General features: G+C 52.5%; 3 protein-coding genes and 1 non-coding gene across 4 annotated transcripts; 2 read left to right on the top strand and 2 right to left on the bottom strand.

Moving 5' to 3' along the window:
* Positions 1–1,738: 1,738 nt before the first annotated feature.
* Positions 1,739–5,402, bottom strand: BO70DRAFT_358220 (putative translation elongation factor eEF-3). Its single transcript, XM_025542243.1, has 4 exons — positions 4,960–5,402; positions 2,006–4,898; positions 1,845–1,918; positions 1,739–1,785 (listed from the first exon to the last, which is right to left on the bottom strand). The coding sequence occupies exons 1-4, from the start codon at positions 5,145–5,147 to the stop codon at positions 1,746–1,748; spliced, it is 3,195 nt and encodes a 1,064-aa protein (XP_025403209.1). The 5' UTR covers positions 5,148–5,402; the 3' UTR covers positions 1,739–1,745.
* A 2,741-nt stretch (positions 5,403–8,143) lies between these two features.
* BO70DRAFT_t41 lies at positions 8,144–8,214 on the top strand. The gene has a single exon. It is a non-coding gene; the product is annotated as a tRNA-Gly (tRNA).
* Positions 8,215–8,620: 406 nt separating this feature from the next.
* BO70DRAFT_410169 (putative glutamine-serine rich protein MS8) lies at positions 8,621–9,480 on the bottom strand (the record flags this gene model as incomplete). Its single annotated transcript, XM_025547247.1, has 3 exons — positions 8,621–8,753; positions 8,820–9,217; positions 9,316–9,480. 3 exons carry the CDS (start codon positions 9,478–9,480, stop codon positions 8,621–8,623), a joined length of 696 nt encoding a protein of 231 aa, XP_025403208.1.
* Positions 9,481–12,263: 2,783 nt separating this feature from the next.
* On the top strand, positions 12,264–14,108 carry BO70DRAFT_358216 (sugar transporter family protein). The gene is made up of 3 exons (XM_025542242.1): positions 12,264–12,545; positions 12,606–13,280; positions 13,366–14,108. Exons 1-3 carry the CDS (start codon positions 12,342–12,344, stop codon positions 14,011–14,013), a joined length of 1,527 nt encoding a protein of 508 aa, XP_025403207.1. The 5' UTR covers positions 12,264–12,341; the 3' UTR covers positions 14,014–14,108.
* Positions 14,109–14,671: the final 563 nt, after the last annotated feature.

Here is a 14,671-nt window from a genome sequence, read left to right as displayed (position 1 = left end):
TCGAACACATTGACAACACTTTGGTCGTGGGTTTCCGGCACGCTTCCAGAAAGGGGAGTCTTTCGTCGCCTTTTATATCTGATCAATCAGCTTTGAAGCATCTGTAAACTAGATACGGATGACTACCAGAGACTGCATGGCTGTTTCTTGAAAAGCGACAGCCGTAGCATTAAAATAGGTGGTTTTGTTAGGACAAAGTGAGGAGGGGGCAAAAATGGTGAGATAAGGTGGAAATAAATGAAGGAACAATAATAACAGGGGAAGACACAACGCATGACTTTTGTCACAAGGCCGACGGACTGTCCCGAAGTGCGGATAATTTCTCGGAAGGCATGACGATGTTATAACTTTCTCCTAGAAGGGACTATTCGAAAAAACTTACAGTCCAGCGTTTAACCTGTGCCTTTTGTTTCTTGCGGACGTAGGCCTGGATTTGCCAACACGCCATGAATTGTCGAGCAAGGCCCACCGATAAGCCAGCATCTTCGTGTTGAATCTTGAAGAGAAGCTCCGAGGACTTGATGGTTAGGATCTGGAGATCTGACTCCAAAAGATCATCAATGCAATGAACACTCTTCCCAATGCTCTGTCTCCGCAGATAAATCTGAACCAATGTTGCCATTTACTGGTTCGCCCTAGACCACCTGATCAGTATCAGAGATCAAAGTCGACACAGAGATCACTCCCATCGACGTTCTCGTATTTCCCGATTCCCCCCTCCGATCAGGTCTTCCTTGCATCATTTATCTTTGATTCCTTGCATGCTGAAGTTATCGCTTCGAGGTGGACCAACTCCGTGGACTGTTTCGTAGGTTGTATGGGTTTGATGAAAGAGCCTGGTAGAGCACAGCAACAGTCGCGCTGTAACGGTAATAAGCTCGTCTCGTACACACAGGGATCGTTAGGAAGGATGTTAATTCAGTAGAAACTTCGAAGTCGTTTAGGATCGGGTACCTGGCACGTTGTCACTGTACCTCAGTCTCTAGAAGATCCAGATCAGAACGCGGTCTCCATACTCACGTATAAAACACGGTACTTCGATCGAGGACTTGAAGAACACGCGTCGAATTGATCAGGACAAAAGGAATATGGCAATGGACGACGAAGGCAACAAAGCTTTATCAGATCTGGCTCGTAGCTAGACCTCCGACTGCTCGGTTGGTGCAGGAAGCAGGAAAGAGGAAGGTGGTCGTCATTCAACTGATAGCCACGTCACGTGATATGTGGTTATACTGTGACTGGCAGCCTTCACAGCAACAAGATGTACTCACCGGATAATCCGGACATCAGGTTCCCCGAGGTGATGGGTATGTATGTTTGCATACAGAAAAGTAAGCTCCATCTACATAGAGGGAACGACCGGAGATGGTTGGGGGTCATCAAACTGGACGTGTATGAAACGATTGTTTTCGAGTTGACGTAAGACAATGGATACCGAGAGAATATCTGCAAGGTACATCATGAACCTGTAGGTCAGCTAGGTCTCAACGGGCTCGCTAGCAATACGGCGCATGCGATGATGGTTAAAAAAAGTTCGTGGTTGCCAAAAGTGGTGGTGAGTCTCCACGCTGAACCGCATCACGTGATATCGGGATAGTGAGGCTTAAGTACGGCATCAACCCTAACATCGCACACTACAGGCTACGAATGGCAACAATTCAAAGCATTTTGAAGTCATTAAAGCAAGTTTTGATTTCATACGACCGTAACTTCTAATAACGTAAAGAAAAGTAACCGCCTCGAGCTTAGAAGTCCTCATCCTCGGAAACCTCCTCACCACGCTTCCTATATCAAAAGTTAGCAATCCGGGCTTCATTTTAAACATATTTTTTAATGTGACTCACTTCCTCAGCATGCGCTCCTTTCTCTTCTTACGAAGCTCGGCAGAAGTAAGCTTCTTCTTCTTCTCGACGACAGTCTATCAAAAGTTAGCAGAAGTTCTGGGGACAGCTTCAGGAGGCGCCAGGAAGCTGGGAATGGCTTCAAAACGCGGGGGTCACGTTACCTTGTTGCCCATAGCATCAACAACCTCGCTCGGGCCGTCCTGTTCGGTCAAACGAGGTCCAGATCCTTGTCCTTGAACCCAGTTGTGGCCGGAGGGAGTCATCTTTCCGTCGACGACAGCCCAGACTTCCTCAGTCAGGTTCTCAGTGAACTCGCGGGAGTGAGTAATGATGATAACACCACCCTCGAAAGTCTTGATAGCCTTGGACAGAGCACCCAGGGAGTCACGGTCCAGGTAGTTGGTGGGCTCGTCCAGGACGATGACGTGGGGGCGCTGCCACGAGCAGGCGGCGAGAACGACCTTGACACGCTGACCACCGGAGAGACCGCGCATGCGGGAGTGAGAGACAAGCTCGGCGTCAAGACCGAACTGCTCGCAGTGGGCCTCGACTTCCTTGCGGACCAGGGGACGGAACTGACCGCTGGCCAGAGCCTCCTTCTGGTCAACATCGGCGACCATCTTGGCGTGGGACTGCATGATCTCGTTACGGGGAATCCAGGCGTTGTCCGAGGTCATCATGGGAGTCCACTTCTCGCTCTTCATGCCGATGTTGTCACCGAGCAGGAAGGAACATTCGTACTCGTAGCTGTTCTTGAACTTACGACGGGAGTGGATACCAATGACACGACGGGGGGTACCCTCGATCTTGTAGATCTTGTCCATGGCCTTCTCGTCCTCGTCGGTGACGATCTTGTTGGCACGGTCCATGGTCTCACGGTCCTCACCGGTCTGGAAACGCCACTGGATGTACTCGGAGGGAGTCTTGTCGAGGTGGTTATCGATGTGAGCGAAAGCGTGCTGCTTGATGTAGGCGATACGGATGTTCTCGTGCTGGTAGACCTCACCGGCGGTGGGGATCAGCTCACCGGTCAGGACGTTGACCAGGGTGGATTTTCCGGCACCGTTGGGACCGATGACGGCGATACGGGAACCCAGGGAGACCTGGAAGGAGATGTCGGTGATCTGGGGGCGGGGGGTACCGGGGTACTGGAAGGTCATGTCGCTGACACGGATGATGGCCTTGGCCTTAGTCTTGACACCCTCGAGGAAACCGGGCTCGGGGAACTTGAACTCAATCTCAGAGGCACCAAGCTCGTAGTAGGAGCGAGCGGAGGGGACACGCTTGACGAACTCGCTCAGGTTACCACGGTAACGCTTGAGCTTGAAGCGCTCGTAGTGGACGACGTGCTGGATGACGTTATCCAAGAACTTGCTGTCGTGGGAGACGATAATGGAAGTGCAGGGGGAGGTGCACAGGTAGTTCTCCAACCAGGCAACGTTCTTGACGTCCAAGTGGTTGGTGGGCTCGTCAAGCAGCAGAATATCGGGAGCCTCGAAGACGGCACGGGCAAGGGCCAGCTTCATCTTCCAACCACCGGACAGGGAGGTGATGAGACCCTCGAACTGCTCGCGGAGGAAACCGAACTCCTCGAGCTTGGCCTCGACGTCGGCCTGCTTGAGGTCCAGACCGACCTCGGCAAGCTTCTTCATGGTCCAGCCGATGACGGTCTGCTCAGTGTCGGCAGCGTCCAGGTCGTGCTCGACGTAGACAGTCTTGACCTCGCTCTTCTTGGGGAAACCCTCGAGCTGCTCGTTGTTGATGGCACGCATGAGGGTGGTCTTTCCGGTACCGTTAGGGCCCAGGAGACCGTAACGCTGGCCACGCTTCAGGCGGAGACCGGTCTGGTTCAGCAGGATCTTGGCACCGTAGGCCAGGGAGAAGGTGCAGTTGCACAGGTCCTCACCCTCCTCCTCGTCGGAGAGGACGGCGTCGGCCTCGGCGGCAAGGGGAGAGGCGCGCTTGCGGAGGTCCTCAACGACGGGCTTAGCAGCCTCCTCGCCAACGATAGCAGTGATGTAGGGGAGGGCGTTCTGGGTCCAGCTGGTGACGTCGGCGTCCTTCTCGTCAACGAGCTGACCGGAGATGGCAGCAACGTAGGTGATGACAGCCTCGGCCTTCTCAGCCTCGGCCTTGAACTTGGGGGCAAGGAGCTCCTTGAGGATAGCGGAAACGGTAGCGATGTCACCAGCGGTGGAGATCTCGGGGATCTTGCCGTCCTTGACATCACCAACACGGCAGAGAGTCTCCAGAGCCTGCTGGGTCTTGCCACGAGCCTCAGGGTCGGCCAGAGTCTCGAAGTTCTTCTCGATACGGGGCATCAACTTGGGCAAGAAGGGAGCGACAATCTGGGGGTCCTCCACAAGCTTACACATGTTGTCGACAATGACAGCGGACTTACGCTTGATGGCGGTCTCACGCTCGACCAGACCACGGTCAAGCAGGGGGACCATGATAGCGAGAGTAGGTCCGGTGACATCGGAAACGAAAGTGGTGGCACCGAGCAAGTGAACGGTCTCGGGGACGTTCTCAGGCTTGGCGATACACTTGATAAGCTCGGGAATGAAACGCTCGATATCCTTGTTGACGATCAGACCGCAGACCTTCTCCATGGTGCTGTAGGCAGCCTTCTTGATCTCGCCCTTGGTGTCCCACATGGCCTCGGAGACAACGGGGATCAGGTCAGGGACACGGAAAGACAGCTGAGCAGAAGAGGACTCGACCAGAGCGTTGATGCACTCCAGAGCGGCCATCTTCTCCTGCCACTTCTGGGCGTTCTGGAGGGACTCGAGGATGGGGGGGAGAACGGCCTTGACGGCGTTGCCGTTGATACCCTGGACGATAGCAAGGGCAGCAGCCTGGGCAGCGTTCTTGACGGGAACCATCTTGTCGCCGACGGCAGCGAGGACGGAGCTGAGGAGAGTGACGAGGTGGGGCTCGACACCGGGGGCGATTGTGGCATGGGAAGCAATAGCACGGATGGCCTCGCAGGCACGCTCACGAGCGTTGGCATCCTTCTTGTTGGCGAGCTGCTTCTGCAGAGCCTCGACGGCCCTAGATGATCCGGTTAGTCCACGTCCGTTAAGATTTGAGGTGGTGTATCAGGGTAACATACTTGAGAGGCAGAGTCTGCTCAGGGATAGGGCCGCTCAGGAGGTGAGCCAGGTTGTCGGTGGCAGCGTTGACCTCATCCTGGGTGGAAGAGACGCTGAGGTTCTTGAGGAGGTCCTCAAGGACAGCGACAGACTGAGCCGTCTCCTTGCTGGAGACAGCAGGAACGGAGGAGACATCAACAGCAGGCATTTTGGATCGTAAAAGCGCCGAAAGACGAAATCGTAAGGTCGGAGGAAAGGGGTGGTGGGGTGGAGGAGGAGGAGAAGGGCGTTCTATTAGGGTATCTCGAGAAGCGGGGCCCACGAAACTGCGTCTGAAAAAAACGCAGAAAACGCTCTAAAATGGCCTCAAGGCAAGTCTAATTTTTGTCTGGAAAGACGACAAAAACAACAAAAATTTTAAGAGAAAGAGAGGACCAAAACCCCTATGGAGAGATGAAGGATGGGAGGGAGAGAGAGGAAGAGGGGGGGGGGGAGGGAACGGGGGAGGATGATATTTATCGCTTTGTGGCCTACTTTTCGCCGCCCAACACCCGGAAATATCAGAAAAAAATTTTCTGTTCCTTACAATGGGCCCGCACTAGCCCCGAAAACGGCCTAGGCTGGCTAGCAGCGATGGCTGTCGAAGCAACCAACCCAATCAAGTCCGTGGCTCATCATGCAGCCTCTGATTGGCCGCCCAGCCCCCTCCATTCCCTGGTCGATGCTGAGTCAGCCTTTTTGCATGAGATTTCGTGGGAAATGATGGAAGAATTCGCCCTTTCAGCTCCCAGAATGAGTGAATCCTCTTGGTTTACCGTGTTACTCCTGCGAATTCATAGTATCAGCAGTAACACATCGGTCATTGCCCCCCTCCGTGCCGCCCGAGCCTGGAGACCGACCGAAATTATTCCGTCATACTAGATTGCCTCTGGCTTGGTTTCCCAGCCAATCTGGAGGCAAGCTACCAACACACACATCTTACATCTCTCTTACAAGGTTGATCAGAACCCCTTCCTTTTGACAGGGCTGTTCTCTTGTTACATATGACACTCCCTCCCCTCTGGTTGATTCGTCTGGATTCCCTGGCGGTTACAGAATTCCGGAGTCCGGGACGCCTAGCCCTAAGCCTCAAGCATCACCGCGTCTGGAGCGCTCCGTTCGGACAAAGAAGGAGAGTAAACGATCATCTATCTATCAAATGTGTTACGTCCCTTGATGGACAACAGTCCATGAATCCGGGGATGCCACTGCGGCCGGCTAGTTGGTTGCCGCCCCCCGTGTGGTGATGCGCGCCTGGTTGGCCCTGCAGATGATTCTACCTCGGTCGCCACCCCCGGTCATTCGCAGCTCAGGTGGCGCAGCCCACCTAGACTCTCATCTTCTTTGGCAGAGGAAAACTGGACAGAGTTCGAAAGGGGGGGGGGGGGGGGGGGGGGAAAGGCAGAAAAAGAAATAAAAATAAACACAAAAAGAAAAGTTTGCTCTTAGCTAGAGTTATCAGGAGCCACGGACCGCCCTAGAACCTTTTCCGTTTTTGCCCGTCAATCTGACTTGCTCAAGGGATGGGCTAGATATCCTTGGTGAGATAGGAAAGTCTTCATTGCTACGTTCGCTCGCACATTTGAAAGAAGAGAACAACTTCCCAACTCCCCAGCGATTTTGATTTTTCTACCTATGTACCCCACAAGCAATGACGCCCAACCTATCCCAGGATTGAGATCTGCATCACCATACAGTAAGACGGGAGACGTAACTACCCGAAACATGGCCGCGATGGCTGAAATGGCCATCAAGGGGAAGGAGTATTACGGTTATGCGCCCGGATATTGTTCCTCGGGGAGAAACAATCTCGAATACGAAGGAAGGAGCAATCTCAGTGATAAATCCGAGGTTCAAGCGTTAGAAATCAGGCCGTCACAACCCATCTCTGCCTGAAACGTCCGTTTATGCATCACCGCGATTTTCTTGGCTCAGGGGTCGTTCACCGCAATGAAAAATCTTTTTTCTCCCATCAACTATCCTATGATATCGCTGTGATCAGCACAAATTCAGAATCAGGTCTAGTTGGACTGACTTACATACATATGTATATCCAGCCCTGCACGAAGGACCGTGCCTAACGTCTAACGATGGGGACCTCCCTGCCTTATCGCGCTTATCGAAGCTTGGGAAGTCCGAATTCTCCGGATTCCCCCTCCAAGCCCTTATCCCCCGCGAAAACGCCGGTGGCAACCGCTGTACCACTATTGCCACCCCAGGTGGGTGGAAGTAAAGAACTTTCGCGAACCTGCTAGCATGACTGGACCGATCACTGGGTCAACCTCGTTGGGTTCGTAATCGCACTTCCAGAGTATATACATCCAGCAGCATCGGCTATCGCATGATGCATCGCAATATTACTCGAGAGACCTGCTCATTCTTGTAAATTGACCATCATGTTTGTATCATGGTGCGTCACTCTATAGCGGCCGCTCCGTCTCTGGCATACTTTCTTTTTCGTTGTTTTTGCTATTAATTTCGGTTCGGTAGGTTTACCCTTCCATGGTACTTTAGCTGCTTGACTCCGGCATACTCTAGGCAGCCTGTGCTTCCTCCTGGATTACCTATGTAACCAAATGACTCACTCGAGGTCTTTTGATCTAATAGTGACATTTTTGAGGACACTATTACGATTTAATGTTTACATCTTATACCACTCCCCTTCCACGAGTCCCATATTCATTCCAACGTTCTGTCATAACTAAACGATATACTAGTCCATCGGGTCTACCCAAGCGTCATAGCGACCTATTACGCGTACATCAACAACACTGAATCTGCGGTAAACAATAAGCGTTTGTTAAAGCCGTTGTTTCTCTCTAGTGCCTCATGCTGAACTCATAAGCCCGCGAAGCGGATGACAGGAACATGCATGACTTCGAGATGATCATTGATGACTACTAGGTACATAATGGATACTCCTCGTCGCGAAAAGGTTGCACGATACCATCAATTCTTCGTCGCGTCTTTGCTTTAAAGGCACTCTAGCTCTGTTATGGAGCGTTTGTATTCTTTCTAAAACTTTCATCCCATCTTTTATCCGATCATTCGGTGTTATTGATATCTACAAGGCCCAGGTGTGTTACCATCGCAGGGTGGGTCTCGAACATTCACCTATTAGTCGCCGTACCTATAGCACTAAAGTACCCACTTTTCCATGAACCAGCATCATTGGTCTAGTGGTAGAATTCATCGTTGCCATCGATGAGGCCCGTGTTCGATTCACGGATGATGCACAGCGATTTCCTTTTTGCTCTTCAGTTTTTTTTAGCGGACTGATCTGCTTTATGTTTTATTCGCGTTGGGGATAAGGAGTCGAGTCGCCAATTTAAGGTAGAATCTTATCATGATCTGATAGCGGCATAATCCGGGGGGCTTAACATACCCCAACCTGTCGACCAAGTCTTTGGTACAGGAGCTTACAGTCTCGCGGCATTTCGTAGAATCTCATTCGATTCTGTCCAGAATTTCATCGCTCGAGCGGAGAATATATAAATATCATTGCGCAAGGGTAAACGAAGCCACCATCACCACCCATTTATCAATAACCAACAGACGGCTGCAATGCAAGAGAAGGTAATAACCATGATCACAGACAAGACTAATTCGCGGGATAAGGCATAGGATAGTGTACGCTTTTCATCAATCACTATCACTGGAGGAGCTTGAACTCGAACTCGAACTCGAACTCGAGCTCGAGCTCGAACCCGAAGAACTGGAATATCCGCGCCTGCCGCTCCGTCTCCCATGATGCCTTTGCTTATGTCTTTTGCGCCTAGTGACGGCATAAGTCAGTGCATGAGACACATGTAGGATGGCACAGGCGTCTCAGGAAACCTACAATTTACTAGCGATATTCATCCCTGCAGCCCCGGCCAATGCACCTCCTGCAGCACCTAGCATCCCACCCCCGAATTTCTGGCCGAGCAAGCCACCACCAGCTGCACCGGCCACCGTCGATATCAATCCTCTTTCGCCCTCTGGCGCTTTGGTATCCGGTGCCAACGACTGTTTGGTATCCAGAGGAACCGACTGGGTGGCATAATATGAAGAACTCTCGCCCTGGCGATACTGAGGCTGTAGGGGATACGACGGATCATATCCGTAGTTCATATGCGCGGTTTTTCCATCTGGATATCCGCCTTGAGGTGTCTTTTCGTCGTAGTTTGGTGCGTAGCCCTGCTGCGCGTATGGAGGAACGTTGTTGACGAATTGGTTGGGATACTGAGTGTATGGAGACTGAGACCAGGGTAAAAATGTCAGTTAAAACTGCGTCTTGAGAAAAGTTGCATACTTTTCACGGCTTGAAAGGCTCGTAGAGTATTTGGCATACTTACAGTAGACTGGTTGTGTGTATATTGGGGAGGCTGACCATATTGGTCTTGCTGAGGAGGATAATAGCTGGAATAACCCGGATTATTGTGCCCACCGTTTTGCTGACCGTAGCCAGCTGGTGGTTGACCGTACTGGTTGTAGTAGTGGGTTTGGTATGGATCGGACATGATAGCTAAGAAAGACAAACGACGGATATCGATGGTGCTATTCTCTTGTTGTCTAAATGAGCTGCGAAGGAAACATGTAGTGTGAGTTACAGATGAGCTTTAGTAAATACTATCACAGTACCACCTGCCCAGACCTCCAAGAATACATGACAATCTCCATCACATTGGGAAAGAACTAACATCGCAGCTGCCTTAAATATCGAGCAGCCAGATCCAAAAGGAAACCATTCACATAGTTAACTACCCATCAATGACAAAGAAGCATTGACTGCAAAATGGCTGTATTTGATATTCACCTTTGCTAATTTATTTGGATCACCGTTCTTTGTTTCCCCTCCCCCATATCTGCATGTTTCTGGTGTTTCTGTTCCTAGATAACTAGATATTTTCAACCAAGTGGTTTCAGTCAGTTTTCATCAACCAGAGGTTAGCAAGTCCTGACCGGGGAGTTCTCTCTTTGCCTCAGTGCTCTTTCGCTGTAACATTATGTTTATTAAATGACCAAGGCTTACAAAGGCCCACAATAAACCACGAATCTCCGACATAATCTCGTCGCATCTTAAGGATCTGCAAGACCGAGCCCCAACAGCAAATGGATACCACCAGTTTCTTGGAGATGTTGCATTGGTTATTACCGCAGCTTCGAAGGCCAGTAAAGCACCGGGAGCTTCCCCGAACAAAAGACCCCATGTTCACAAGCGCAGCGACACCACAGCGGCTGCGTTGATTGCAATTATCTATAAGTTGGCCCGGCATCCGGCACAAGTGCAGAAGCCCTGTGTCGAACCCACCAACTTTACCCTGACTACATTGACGAGAAGATTGCAAGCCAGCCACATCTAAACGGGATCATCAACGAGGCGCTCCGTCTACACTCACCGATCCCAAACATCATTCCCAGGGAGACTCCTCCAGAAGAACTTGACATTAATGGCGTCTACATACCATGTAACATGACCGTGTCCTGCCTGCAGTGGGTAATAGACAGATGTGAGAACATGCCCCTTCCCCCCCACCCATCCCCAAATATTCGCTCGCATTACTCTGTTACGTCGAGGTTTTTTACTCAGACGCACAAGAAGTTGTCCCTGAAAGGTGGTACAAACACTCGGAGATGGCCATGCACAAATCCGCCTATGCACCCTTCTTGATTGGTCAGTTGATCTTCTTTGTTCACGCGTGTCACCCAAAATGGGCTATAACTGACAAATTCAGGTCCTTATGCCTCCATTAGAAAACCCCTCGCACTCATGAACATGCGAACAACTATCGCTTGGATTATTACAACCTTTGACATGCGACTTCCCGCAGATGATAACGGTACTTTTCAAGTGCATGCCGGAGCACTTTTCCAGTTTCATTGGAAGGCAATATATATGGAGTATTATAGTTACCAAGCAGAATTAGGCGCCTGTCCTGGAGCGGTTGGGTAGACTATGCTGGCACTCTCCTACTGCTGGACTAAATTTAGTATTGTGCTTGAAGCTAGGGTTGCCTACCAGGATCAGAATTAGGTCGGAATATTTGATGTCCTTCCGGACAAAGTTATACCCGTCGAACAACTTACACTTGTTTCTGTGACTAGGGCTGAAGGAGACTAGGGTTATAATCATACTCTGGCTGAGAGAAATGCATCCCTAGGTTTGACACTCCGGAGCTTGGGGCATCTCTATCCTGATCTGGAGACAAATGCAGATTAGTTAGTTGAACTATGAGTAAATGACAAAGACGCATGCATAAGCCCCCAAGCATACTAGTACAACCTAGTATAGCCCGACAACGCAGCCGGTGAGCAAGCGAGGAGGTTGGGAAAGTAAGCCCAGGCCGTAGTTCCGAAACAGGTATGACGGCTGATAGCGACCACGATCATGGCCACCATAACTCTGATCTACTCGCGTGGCACCACACCACCTGACCACCCCGGAGATTGAAGGCTCCCCGCGGAAGTGCCCCGGAAAGTATAATAGCAGGCCTCTCGGTCGGAGTCCGCGCAAGGTGACCTAGTGAGGGCTTGGACTGGGTCTCGTGTTCGGGCCGCGACCCGTTCATTCGCCGGGCAGAAGATGATGAGGGCGTCGGTGGCTGACTGGACCCAACACGCCAACCTGACGGTCAACTAGCTTCAGGTCGGGTTTACCCCGCGATGGAGAGAGTAGCGCTTGCTCACTCGCACGGTCGGGGATTCGAGTCACCGTTGTGCGTGCGGTCAGGGGGGAAGGGGGGGGGGGGGGGGAGGCCATTGGTGGCTGTGACTCTCGTGAAGGAGGGAGGGGAGAATGGTGAGGACAGTCTGAGGCATTTGCGAGTGTGGGAGCGGACGAGAAGGGTAGGAGATGCTGTCGACCTCGTCTAGACCGATGCTGGGCTGGAAGAGGGTCGAGGGAGAAACAAGAAAGTGTGGAGAGCGGCTTGGCAGTCTGGGGAAAGCTTGGCGGCCTGAGGGTTCAGGAGGGGGGATCAGATGCGCGGGACTGAATCATAACCACAGAATCAGGAATTACCACTCTGAGATCACCGAGTCCAGAGCCCGGAGCCCAGCCAGAACCCTGGGTTCGGCCTGAGTCAGATAATCCCCGAGCTGCTGCCCCGTTAGACTTTCCCTCCTGTCTCAACCTCGAGCCTCTTCCTCCCTCAGGTGAGCGATCGGCATCAAACCCGGGGAGATAAGGCTGCCTGCGGGGTCCCTGGTCCCCTCCATCGGCTGGCTGTCCGTCTGCCCGTCTGTCCGATCCCGGACTTTAAAAACCTCCGCGTTACCCCGTCATCTTCTGCTTTTCGAGTCGCTATCCTTTCCCCGTACCTCTTCTTCCTTCTACCTTCCTCTGTGCAAGGGATTGTCAACCCAGACTTGACCGTCCAGCATGGCTTCCTACGAGGATAAGAGCCCTACGGGTGTCCCCGTCCAGGCTGTGCCCGTCCAACCCTCCGAGGACGAGCACCCACGGATGGGCTGGGGTGAATACCTGCTCACTCGGATCCCAACCTTGGTGCCCCCCATGAACCCTGCCCCCAACCCTTTCAAAGCTCTTGCTCTCCTGACCCGGAAACAATGGCTCTTCTTCGGCGTATGTATATACTGCCCGCCCACCCCAATTCCATGCGCACGGCTAACCGAACTCACTCAGGTCGCCTTCTTCGGCTGGTCGTGGGATGCCTTCGATTTCTTCACCGTTTCCTTGACCACCACCCAGCTTGCGGCTGACTTCGACAAGTCGGTCACCGATATCACCTGGGGTATCACTCTCGTGCTCATGCTCCGGTCCGTGGGTGCCATCACCTTTGGAATCGCGTCCGATCGTTGGGGCCGCAAGTGGCCGTTCATCGTGAATAACATACTTTTTATTGTGCTGGAGCTGGGAACCGGTTTCTGCCAGACCTACAAACAGTTCCTGGGCTGTCGTGCCCTCTTTGGGATTGCCATGGGCGGTCTGTATGGGAATGCAGCGGCCACAGCACTCGAGGACTGCCCCATGGAGGCGCGCGGTATTGTGTCGGGTCTGCTCCAACAGGGCTATGCGTTTGGATACCTGCTGGCCACGGCGTTTGCCCGCGGATTGGTCGGGACCACTTCGCACGGATGGAGACCCCTGTACTGGTTCGGGGCTTGCCCTCCGGTCCTGATCATCATCTACCGGCTTTGTCTGCCCGAGACGGACACGTTCCTCCAGCGGCAGGCAACCCGGGCGGATGTTCGTGGAGGAGTGACTGGGACCTTCTTGTCAGAGGGCAAGACCGCCGTCCGCCGACACTGGCTGCTCCTGATTTATCTGGTCTTGCTGATGGCGGGTTTCAACTTCATGGTACGTCGCACTCTGTCTTTTCCCCTCGGGCAGATGCAGATCCCCAGAGCTCATCCCATATGTACATTTCACTGACTAGAACTAGTCTCATGGCTCACAAGACCTATACCCAACCATGCTGAAGAGCCAATTCGGGTTCTCTGAGAATGCCGTCACTGTCACCCAGGTTGTCGCCAATCTAGGTGCTTTGACGGGTGGCACACTATGCGGCTGGGCAAGTCAGATCTTTGGCCGACGATTCTCCATCATTGCGATCAGCATTGTGGGAGGCGCTCTGCTCTACCCGTATACTTTTGTCACCTCCACCAACGTCATGGCAGCGGCGTTCTTTGAGCAGTTTTGCGTGCAGGGCGCGTGGGGTGTCATCCCCATCCATCTGATGGAACTGTCTCCGGGAGCCATTCGCACGTTTGCCGTGGGTACCGCGTACCAGCTGGGCAATCTCGTGTCTTCGGCCAGCTCGACCATCGAGTCGACGATCGGAGAACGCTTTCCCTTGCCCCCCACCGACGCTGGCGCCATAAGGTACCAGTATGGCAAGGTGATTTGCATTTTCATGGGTTGTGTGTATGCCTACACCATTATCGTGACCTTTTTAGGCCCCGAGGCACTGGGCCGCCAGTTTGATGTGGCGCACGATGCGGACATGGCGGAGGTGGCCGCCCACCGCGGGACTGCGGAGAGGAGCGAAAGCGACCCGGAGAAGGGCACGGCGCGGACAGTGGAAGGATGATCAATCTAATCATAATAATTGCTTGGAACGATTTATGCAGCCTTTGTGAAGCGATGATTTGCTTGTATTTTGATATCACTAGTAGTACGATGAGCTGAATGGACTTGCTTTTGCTCCTGAAGTACACTCCGGATGGCGTGATTGACGCTGGCGATGAGTCCAGCCCGACCCGCCCATAACCCTAACAGGCTAACCCAGCATTTAACCTACGGGATGCGATAGAAAGTAGATTGCAGGCGGCAGGGACGCGAAAGACAAAAGAAATTAATCTGGATTGCAATCAACGCAACAATGGGGGAGAAGAATAGGTGACATCGGTAACCCACCATGCTAGAAAGTCAGCCACTGTATGTAACATCGGACGGAATCGGGTTGGTTCAGCACTTGAGAGAGAAACAAGGTTGCATCAGAATCTGCTTAATAAACGTGTCCATCACCCCCGTCGAGGGACGGGTCATCGGGTTGAAGGATCATCATCATCTGCGTGGGACATGGAGAGGGAAAGGAAATAAGGACCTACCCGTGTAATGATAACAACAATCAGCAGGGGCATCATTGGCGACGAGTAAATGTCCGACTGCGATTGCTCCCCAGGGACGCGGGCGGGTTTATAGGCTGGCGCTGCAACCCCGCACTGGACGCATCGCGTCAGGGACGA

This window comes from Aspergillus heteromorphus (assembly GCF_003184545.1).
Source record: "Aspergillus heteromorphus CBS 117.55 chromosome Unknown BO70scaffold_2, whole genome shotgun sequence".
NCBI lineage: Eukaryota > Fungi > Ascomycota > Eurotiomycetes > Eurotiales > Aspergillaceae > Aspergillus > Aspergillus heteromorphus.
Note: the sequence above shows the minus strand (reverse complement) of the source record. Positions and strands in the feature narration are given on the sequence as shown.

Bases quoted from the DNA above. Each gene is read 5' to 3' on its own strand.
- BO70DRAFT_358216 (XM_025542242.1), top strand. From the start codon at position 12,342: ATGGCTTCCTACGAGGATAAGAGCCCTACGGGTGTCCCCGTCCAGGCT. The intron at 12,546-12,605 runs GTATGTATATAC...GAACTCACTCAG, and splicing joins AACAATGGCTCTTCTTCGGC to GTCGCCTTCTTCGGCTGGTC. The intron at 13,281-13,365 runs GTACGTCGCACT...GACTAGAACTAG, and splicing joins TGGCGGGTTTCAACTTCATG to TCTCATGGCTCACAAGACCT.
- BO70DRAFT_358220 (XM_025542243.1), bottom strand. From the start codon at position 5,147: ATGCCTGCTGTTGATGTCTCCTCCGTTCCTGCTGTCTCCAGCAAGGAG. The intron at 4,899-4,959 runs GTATGTTACCCT...CGGATCATCTAG, and splicing joins GAGCAGACTCTGCCTCTCAA to GGCCGTCGAGGCTCTGCAGA. The intron at 1,919-2,005 runs GTAACGTGACCC...AACTTTTGATAG, and splicing joins TTGATGCTATGGGCAACAAG to ACTGTCGTCGAGAAGAAGAA.